This window comes from Amia ocellicauda, chromosome 4, assembly GCF_036373705.1.
Source record: "Amia ocellicauda isolate fAmiCal2 chromosome 4, fAmiCal2.hap1, whole genome shotgun sequence".
In the NCBI taxonomy this organism is placed as follows: domain Eukaryota; kingdom Metazoa; phylum Chordata; class Actinopteri; order Amiiformes; family Amiidae; genus Amia; species Amia ocellicauda.
Window position 1 is genome coordinate 40,121,608 of NC_089853.1, and position 9,568 is coordinate 40,131,175.

General features: G+C 45.0%; 1 protein-coding gene across 1 annotated transcript; it reads left to right on the plus strand.

Annotated features, from left to right (window-relative positions):
- The first annotated feature begins 4,026 nt into the window (after nucleotides 1–4,026).
- sox12 (SRY-box transcription factor 12) lies at nucleotides 4,027–9,118 on the plus strand. The gene is made up of 2 exons (XM_066702178.1): nucleotides 4,027–4,333; nucleotides 4,692–9,118. Exon 2 carries the CDS (start codon nucleotides 4,837–4,839, stop codon nucleotides 5,944–5,946), a length of 1,110 nt encoding a protein of 369 aa, XP_066558275.1. The 5' UTR covers nucleotides 4,027–4,333; nucleotides 4,692–4,836; the 3' UTR covers nucleotides 5,947–9,118.
- Nucleotides 9,119–9,568: the final 450 nt, after the last annotated feature.

Consider the following 9,568-nt stretch of genomic DNA (forward strand, 5'->3'; position numbering starts at 1 on the left):
CTGTCTCACCCGAGAGAGCGAGGAGCTACAGCAAGACAGAGCTTCCCTCATCAGGAAAGGGGTTTGTTTTTTAATTATGGTATCAATGAAAAAACAAAGCAAATCCCTCATCCCCCCTCAAAGCTCAGCACCACCAACTCTAACAATGACACAAGGTGGAGTTCCTCTTCAGTTCCTGGTCCTCTGAGCCTCAGGGCCTACCTGAGCTATTAATCAGGTAATGGACCTAGTTATGTACTGAACTAGTTAAATCCTTTCCAGGAAATGGGTTGAAAAGACTGTGTATTGTACTGCCGCCCTCAAGGATGGAAGCGGAGGAACGCTAACCTAAGACGTCAGCAGAGCAGTCAAAGGGTCCCTTCTGGCACATTCACACAAGATAACCGTTATAAAAACTTGACAGGCTGATTTTTCGGTTGGCTTCCATCACTTTTTATTGACAATTCAAAACCTTGCATGTGTGAATGTGTGTGTGCATGAGAAGTGTGCTGTGATCTTCACAATGTTTTGCTGGATAACAGGCTGCTGGGCGTCTGCTGCACAGCGAGCGAGTGAGTGGACTGATGCAGAGAAATAATATTGGTCTGTAGGATGCACAACACTCGCACACTCTGTTCCCAGTGACACTTAGTTTCCTGTTGCACAAGCTGTCTTATGGAACCCGTGTCCTCTGCAGCTGATGCTTCATCGACCTCTAGATTTAAAAAAAAAAATCCCCAAATCCCACTGAAATAAAGAGTGAATTTGCACTACAGGCTTACATCTTCCTGACCCTGCAGTATGACCTCAGGAAAACCAATCACAATATATGAAGCTAAATGTTATAAATGTTATATAATAACCAATATTGGCAAGAAACAAACAAAATAAGTGCAAATGTGACTTTGAATTCCAAAAGACTTAATCGTGATCTTATCATAAAAAGATACACGTGATAATCTGGAAGTGTTGCTGAGAGTACTGACTGTTAGTGACTTGTTATAAACATGTAATAAATATGATCAATCACAGAAGAAAATGTTTTGCTAATACCCATGCACATACAACTAACCCACTTGCACTGACCTTGATGTAGCAAATACATTTACCAAATTGCAACTGGCATAATAGTTCAGTTCCAATAACTATTGTAGTCAGATTTATGCGACTATGCAGGGTAGCCAAAGTCATAAGCACGAACAATGCTGTCACCACTCACTCGACTGTCGAAAGGTTTGCTCTACTCTCCATGTCTCGAACGCCTCCCTCGACTGCCAGTCTCTGAGGCTGCAGTGGAGTCGCACGCTCCCTGCATGTCTTTGTGCCCAGGGAAGGAGGGGAAAAGGCATGCCAGCCTTGGCTTAGCATGCTAGCCTGGCAGTGCAGCAGAACTGCGAGGCTCCGTCTTCACTGCATCGCAGGACTGCCAGGAGACGGGAGAGCTGCACTCCTCACATCGCTGGCCGCACGGAGCATGGTGCGCAAGAAAATTAAGGCTGTGGCGGCTTCAAGGAGAGCGCTGAGAAGCAGATCCCAGAGGCACAGTCTTCCGATTCACACAGACACAGCCAGGCAGACAAGGAGATGGTGAGAAAGAGAGAGCGGGAGTGAGAGGCCGAGAGAGCGAGAGAGAAAGAAAATGAAAAAGCGACTGCAGAGAAAAATCGCAGTATTTGGACTGTATGCCAAGGAGTTTCAAATGACTGTGTCTGCAGTTGACCAGAAGCACATCGCAACGGAAGCAGTCACATGAGAGAACACTGCTGCCTCCACGATCCTGATCCATCCTCCCCTTTCGCTGTCAGACTGCCGAACAGACTGATCTGAAGCTACGGGGCTGCCAGCATCGCCGGCACAGCAATACTGGAGTGCTAACCAAAGACGCTATATAAATGTGACGGTTTATCTCTTGGCCCCTGTGGCAGTCATACTGCACACGGCAGTTGGCTGAAACAGGAAACCTGTCTGTCGCTCTAAAGGTGAATTGCTCAACTTCACTCATTTCGTTTTTTATCTTTTTCTTCAAAGGAGAAAACAAAATGCAAGTCTTCTACTGGCTTCAACAACCCTACACACTCCAGTGTATTAAAGTCTATGACATCAATTGCGCAGTCATGCCAGGTGGAGTCTGGCCAAGCTGAAACCCGTCCATCCAGAAACATCCTTCTCTATCCAGCCTACCCACAATACAGGTCACATTAAGTCTGCCACTACTGTCCAACTCTGTCTACTCATTTCTCTGATAGCTGCCCTGCTGGGGGCTGCGTCGTCATTGGGAATCTGCTTTTACTCCCATTATGTCATGAAAGGCAGTTAGCCAGACTCAAGAAGATCTGGTGAACTGGTGCCGACCGCTGGACACGGCTTCACAGGGATGACTGATCTTCCTGCTGGCTTTCACACCCCGATGGAGCACACAGACGGGAGAATATTCCATCCCCAGCGCGGTCCTGTTGAACTGCAGTTGACCCAGCAGCAGCACTGGGCCACACAGCTCTGAAAACGATTGAGGGTTCAATTCATTCCAAAGCCTGACATTTGCTTTTATTTATTAAGTGCTAAGCGGCCTCGTTAGTTCTTGGATGCTGTAGTTAAAACAAAGCTTGTGAAACTGGAAAGGCTCAGACAGACAGCTGGGAAGAGAGCAAACACGTGGAAAATATCTATTATTGTGCTTGACGATAAAAATGTTAAAACAATAATACAATTAAAAAGAGAACAACAAGAAGGCTGAGATACAGATGTATGTCTTAATTTCTTTTTTCTAAAGATGGTCATGGCAATTGTAGCATCTGAGTGAGTTCATATTCAAACAAAGCAACAAAAAAAAAAGACTTTCTTTCAATGAGAACTGGGGTGCACATTTTTCGGATACATCCCACACGGCCAGGCGTGCAAGTGGTGCTCTGAACAACACTTGGCTCACGGAAGTTAAGGCAGGAAGCACACAATGCCATTTAGGGACAGAGCACATTCTTAGCAGAGGCATTTATCCTTTCTCTCTACTTAGCTCAGAGATCCTTCATTATAATTGTCCATTTTCTGGGAGCCTTAATGACAGAACCAATGTCATGCTAGGACATCAAGCTCAATTTTTCATGCTTCCCCACATTTGGCATTCAAATGCTAATAGTGACTTGGCACATTTTTATTTTATTTTATTCATGTAGCCCTAAGATTACTTCTTAATTGAAATTCTTCATTTGAAAACTTTAATCAAATTAATGGCAACAGCTGCAGGGGAAGAATATTTCACCTGCGTCAGTGTCTGTGTGTGAGATGAAGAGATAGCCAAGACGTGAGAGACAAGGTGGGCCGTTATTTATACTCTGTTTCAGCATGCAGATTATATGTGTGTGTGTCTGTCTGTGTGTGCATGTCTGTGTATGTGTCTGTGCACAGACACACATATAAACATAAAGAGGAGGCATAAGAGGATTAAGAATGTTCCAGAACTATAGAAGTAGACTATATACAATACATAATCTACTTTAACATAGAATCACAGTTTATATATGTATATGTATTTGTGTACACACACATTTGTACTTAGGACTTGCTTAGGATTGTTTTGTATCACTGACATTTCCATAATTATGCTGTTACCCCATGTTGGCAGTGCATCTGTATCCACATATGCTTTACCCTTTAAAGACTGGCAGCAGCGCACATACAATCACATCTACAGAATAACCAATGGAGGCGTGAGAACATTTGTGCATGCATGTGCTTTTAGTGCGCACAATTCACATCATCTAACTGTCCTGGGAATGCACACACAATTTAACTAGACTTCTGTCTGTCTGTCTGTCTGCCTGTCTGCCTCTCTCTCTCTCTCGCTCTCTCCCTCCCTCTCTGTCTGTCTCCCCGTGTGTCTCTGTGTGTTTCTGTTGCAGAAACTTTCTCCCCCGCATGCAGACTGCGATGCTGGGTGAAAGGGAGGGGGGTCTGGGGGAGGAGTCTGTGTCTGTCAGGGAAGGTTGAGCTGTTTACAGTGAAGGTTTATAGAGCAGCAGACAGAGGGGCTGGCCCTGCAAAAGGGAATAGGCTGGAGAGACAGCAGGCAGTGTGTGTGAGAGAGAGAGACAGAGAGAGAGAGAGAGAGAGAGAGAGGCAGAGAGAGTGCCAGGAAGGACTGCATGCACACAAGCCGGGATAGCTAGCCTGAAGCAGACAGCGACACTGGGGCAGCAGTCTATACAACCCCCCTTCCCCATCCCCTGGCATCCCTTACAATTAGCAACTGGACATCCTGAAGTGTCAGAGCTTTTGCCAAGGCAGCAAACAGAGTGCTGGTTTCCAGAGCTGTGCAGACTATCAGGAAGAAGAGTTATCCAAGCCTACTAAATCACTGGTAAGCACGGTTATTTATTATTATGTATGCTTCACGTGTGATGTCTCAGTCTGCTAACTGATTCATGAAGGTAAGGGGTGTGTGCAGTAGGTGGTGGTGGTTGTTGAGGGAGGTTTGACGTGCAGTGTTTTTATTTGTTTATTTTCATGATTCTGGGCATGTCTTGCTTTAAGTTATACATAACCTCAGAGACAGCAGGATGTTAGCAACCAAACCCTCCAATCAACCCCCACATGATCATAGGTCTCCACAGTTTGGAGGTGTGAGATAAGTATATCAGCAGCTGGTTGTAGAAGAAAGCTATGTGCAGTGAGCTGAAATACCCTCTAATGATACTGAGCCTTTCTTTGATTGTCAGGGTGCAACATTTCTCCTGTGACAACTTGGACGGACAGAGAGAGAACGACCAGAGAGAGAGAGGGAGACAGAGAGAAGCAGTGGAGGAGACTGGAGTATGGAGGACTCCTGCATGGTCTTGACTGAGTAGAGTTCATTTGTGCATCATGGTTCAGCAAAGAGGACTCAAACACTCCAGCATGGAAAGTGATTCAACCCAAGATGCTTCCATTGGATTGGGAGCTGAGGAAGGGGACGAAGTGTTCGGGTGCATTCCCCCCAACAAGGACCCCAACTGGTGCAAGACTCCGACCGGACATATCAAGAGGCCGATGAATGCCTTCATGGTTTGGTCACAGATCGAGAGGCGGAAAATCATGGAGCAGTGGCCGGACATGCACAACGCAGAGATCTCGAAACGCCTGGGCAAGAGGTGGAAGCTGCTGCCAGACTACGAGAAGATCCCCTTCATCAAGGAAGCTGAGCGGCTGAGACTGAAGCACATGGCAGATTACCCCGATTACAAGTACCGGCCCAGGAAGAAGAGCAAGTCATCGGGGCCCATCAAAGCAAGCGAGAAGCCGCCCCAGAAGAAGTCCTACCCCAGCCGCTCCACCACCAGCACCACCACCAGCACCACTAGCAAAGTGCTCAAACTCAAAACCTCTGCTTCCAAACACAAAGTGAACCTTACCAGCAATAAACACAAGAGCTACGACGAGGACATCAGCGAAGACGACGCCATGGATGTAAAACCGTCGATCCCGGTGGCAGCGACGCAGAACGACCGGGAGCCGCTGAACCCCGTCCTCAGTCCCTACCATCACCAGCAGCTTCCCCAGCCCCCACTGGAAGACACCCCCGTCACCACACCCACCAAACTCGCAGCCCCCGCGCCACAGCCAGCCCGCCCTGCCTCCCCGCCCTCGGAGGCGACTGCGCCGGAGGACGTGTGCCGGGCCTCCAGAGAGCCCAGGCTCCCCAACCACAGAGCCTCCCTCAGCGGCAGGTCGTCTACGCCAACCTCCACCAGCTCCTCCTCTTTCGTGTCGTCCGCTTCCTCCGACGAGGAACTGGACGAGGAGATCTTGCACATCATCTCCGACTTTGACAGCGTGCCCATGGACTGCTCTGCTCTGGACAAGGACTTTGACGCCTTTCACGCCAACTCAGGATCACACTTTGACTTCCCCGACTACTGTACGCCGGAGGTGAATGAGATGATTTCCGGGGACTTGCTCGTGCCCAGCATTTCCGACCTGGTGTTCACTTACTAGGGCTCGACCCTGCTGCGTCACCCTAACACACCGCCAACCGACCTCCAGCGCCCAACCGCTGGTGACCACAGCACTATCAACAGCTGACTCAACCCGAACAGAACCTTTATTGTTTCTCCCCCCACCACCCCCCACCCTCCCGCCGGTGGTTTTGTTTTGTCTTTTCGTCAAAGACTCCCGTAAGTGCTTTTGCTTCTATTATACAGCTATGACATTTTCGACAGCTTGGAGACAGACAGCATGGGGCTTTGCAAAGCCTTCCGCTGTTGAAAAGAGGAGATGCACATTGCAGTTAAAAAAAGGCACTTTGATAAAGCATCTTGTTTCCCAAAACCAGCTTCTGAGAGAAAGGTGAATGAAAAGTTTTTATCCTAATCTTTGAGAAAAGTGGGAATCGGTACCATAGATGGAATATATAGTATCCAAGTGCAGGCAGATAGATATTTAATATTTATAGAAGTACTGTTTAGGAAACATAGTAAACCCATCTAGATCAATGAAAAACTGTTTTTTTAAGGTAAATCCATGCAATTCTTAAAGAAAAAGCATCTTCTATATGGGTCTGAAACCGGGCTGTTCATTAACAAACACAGCCAACCTCGGCAGACCTCAATGTGCATTTGCAACAGTTTTAAAACGGTTATAATTATAACTGAATAATGACGTGACAGGTTTATTATTATTATTACAATACTAAAACCGAGTAACAAACTATAATGTTACTGTTAACAAGTATAACTTGATAGCATAGCTTAAAGTCCTCCACTAATGCTGTTGTCTAGCTAGGATTTATTGTTCAAGTGACCTTTTCTCAATATACATAGAAAAAATATAACATTAAAAATTAGTGGGCATGTTTAACACGGCGGAGCATCTTCTGATCGGGGGGTGTGGATGTGTGCAGCTAATGTGATTGAACATAATTTAGCGTGCATGAAACGTTGCTAATGCAAAACTGAATGGATTGTGTTGCAAGTAAGGAGGACTGTGGAACAGCGTCTAAAACACCCTGCCTCCGTTTCCTTTCATAACCCTGTTCTGTACCTGTCTGTGCTCATCAGCCCTTAGACAGCTCTCTCAGTCTGAAAGCATCTTCAAATGAAATCTGGTGTGTGCCTGATTTGCAGGCAGTTTCTGCATAGGTTTTTTTTTTCTTTTCTTTTCTTTTCTTTCTGACTGAGGGTGCATATGGCCAGGGAGGTTGGGGTCTTTGTGCAGGGTCTGAGCGCTGTGCTAGCTGAGCGTCTGCTTGGAGACGGAGCAGTCGGTTGGTAAAATGCATGTCATGTCTGCAGTCTGGCTCCAGATGCCTGATCAGGCTATCTGTGAATGGAGAGATATCTGTGTCTGCCAGCTGTCCCCGCTCACTCTCTCAGGGATCATTTGTCTGGGTCCTAGTGCCTCCCAGAGGTAATCTGTCTGCACTCTCTGGAAACACGACTGTGGATTAGGAACACCATGACGAGACACTCTGATTGCTAACCTTTCACAGGCTAAAATATTACATGACAAAATACGGACGACTTTCTTCTGCTCCTTCTACATCATCTTGTTCAAACCCCCCCCTTATTTATTCCCCAGCAGCTGTCAGCAGGGAAATCTGCATCTAAAATTTTACATAAACCGTTAATCCAACTCAACTCAAGTTACCCTGTTGAGACGTGACTTTCACAGCGTTTCTCCACCAGACTAGGACGTGAAACAAGCTCATCCTGCACAGAAAGGATTTTAATTTTTGTTTGTTTGTCATTTTATTTTTTTTCTTCTGCTGTTGCTGTGCCGAACATTATAACCTGACGTGTTTCAGGTTGATTGCCGTTGGCTCGCCAGAATGTGAACATCCAAGCAAAGGAAATGTGGTTTTAAAGATGGGACGTTGACTCTGAACTGCGACCAAAACTGTCTCATAAAAATTCAAAGTAAAGAAAAGAAAAAAAAAAAAAAAAAAACAATCCACAATGACAAAATATACTGCTGTTCTGAACAAGGGCTGGTCCACCCCACGCCCTTCACATTCCAGTCTGGACAAGTGTCTCGGTCTCCCCAGCTATTTCAGGTAACTCGGGCTGGATTGCTTGGGACTCTCTTCCCTTCCAAAGGTCAAGTGCAGGACAAGAGATGATTGTTGATTCTGTACCCAAGACCCCGGCACACATTTGGAAAATACAGAGGCCTTGTGTCAAAATTTAAGACAATGCTCTACTCTTGTGTGTCCCACAACGGCTTTAAGCCTCAAATTTCGTTTAAAGCAATATGCCTTTTACTCCTGTATGTTATAAAATAGAGACTTCTCTTAAATTCCTGAACGGTCAGCGTTTTGAAGAGCAGGCTTCCTTGTTGAAAAGCTGTGTTGACTGGGAAGCCCAACTGAAGTGTCTGTTAAGTTTGAGGCGAAACTCAACTCTGTTTTATTTTTTTGTGCCATTGAATGGTGATGTTCGGAAAAGATTCTGTCAGATGTATTTGAGCATTTCGAAAAGAAGTGGAACGTAGACAGACACTGAAGGTATTTTAACTTTCACAAGACTCCGCCCCCCCGCCCCCCAAATGAATACCTTCTGTGCATTTAGCTTAACTCTTAGACATATCTATTGCCAAATGTACAAAGTTAAACACAAGGATTTTTTTTAGATAAACAGTGTTATTCAGTGTCCACTATGTTGTCAGGGAAAAAAACAAGAGAAGAAACAAAAGCAAGACAAAAACTAAACATCACTGTAATGTATTACAATTACTGCAAAGACTAGTATTGTTGCGCAATAAGTCAAGGTACGTCGTCACAGGTAAACGCAGTCAAAGGGTCGACCCGCATCCCAGGGCGCTCTCTCAGTTACGACAGATAACCAAACACCAGCAGTCTTCATCTCTAACTGGACTCAGGATAAAGCAATCAACTCACTGTGCAACTGCTTTAATTTGTAATGTTTGTAGCTGATAAAGATGTGCTGTGTATGGCTATATATTAGAAATATTACAAAAAAGAAAAAAAAATCCAATGTAGCAGCAGACATACTCTTGATGGGCTATACTTTTTAAAAGATTAAATATTAAAACTATTTTAAAGTCTTTTTTTTTTGGAGGGGGGGTGCATTTTTGCAAGTGTATATAAAATTATTTATTTAATAATATAAATAGCCTCAAACAAACAAACAAACAAACAAACAAACAAACAGAAAGGTTTGTAACGAATTCTGTACAGGTATATAAACCCTACCAGCATTTTGATTAAAAAACTCTTTTGTTTTGTGTTTATTTATTTGACAATTGTTGTCGTTCTTCTACTGTTCACGGTTATGTTTTATTTATGTACACTTTGCTTGTCTGTTTGTTTCTCAATCTAAAATTCTAAAGTGGGCTAGACAACTGTACAGATGGAGCTGGGCAAATTAGTATCAGCACAGTAAATGCAACACACAAAAAGGGAGAAACAGAAGCTGTGTATAAATTAAATGGTGTAGAAATACCCATCTGGTCTGGCCCGCCCACTTGGAGCTCAGTCCTGATTAATAGAGTGGCCACAGGTGGAAGCGCAAACTGAGGGACAATGCTGATTTCATGCATAATGTTTCATGTAGAGCACAGATCCAGCTATACCCAACATGTCTGACAGCCAGAACACAGG

What these genes read in the sequence shown, in the direction of transcription:
- sox12 (XM_066702178.1), top strand. Translation starts at nt 4,837, where the DNA reads ATGGTTCAGCAAAGAGGACTCAAACACTCCAGCATGGAAAGTGATTCA.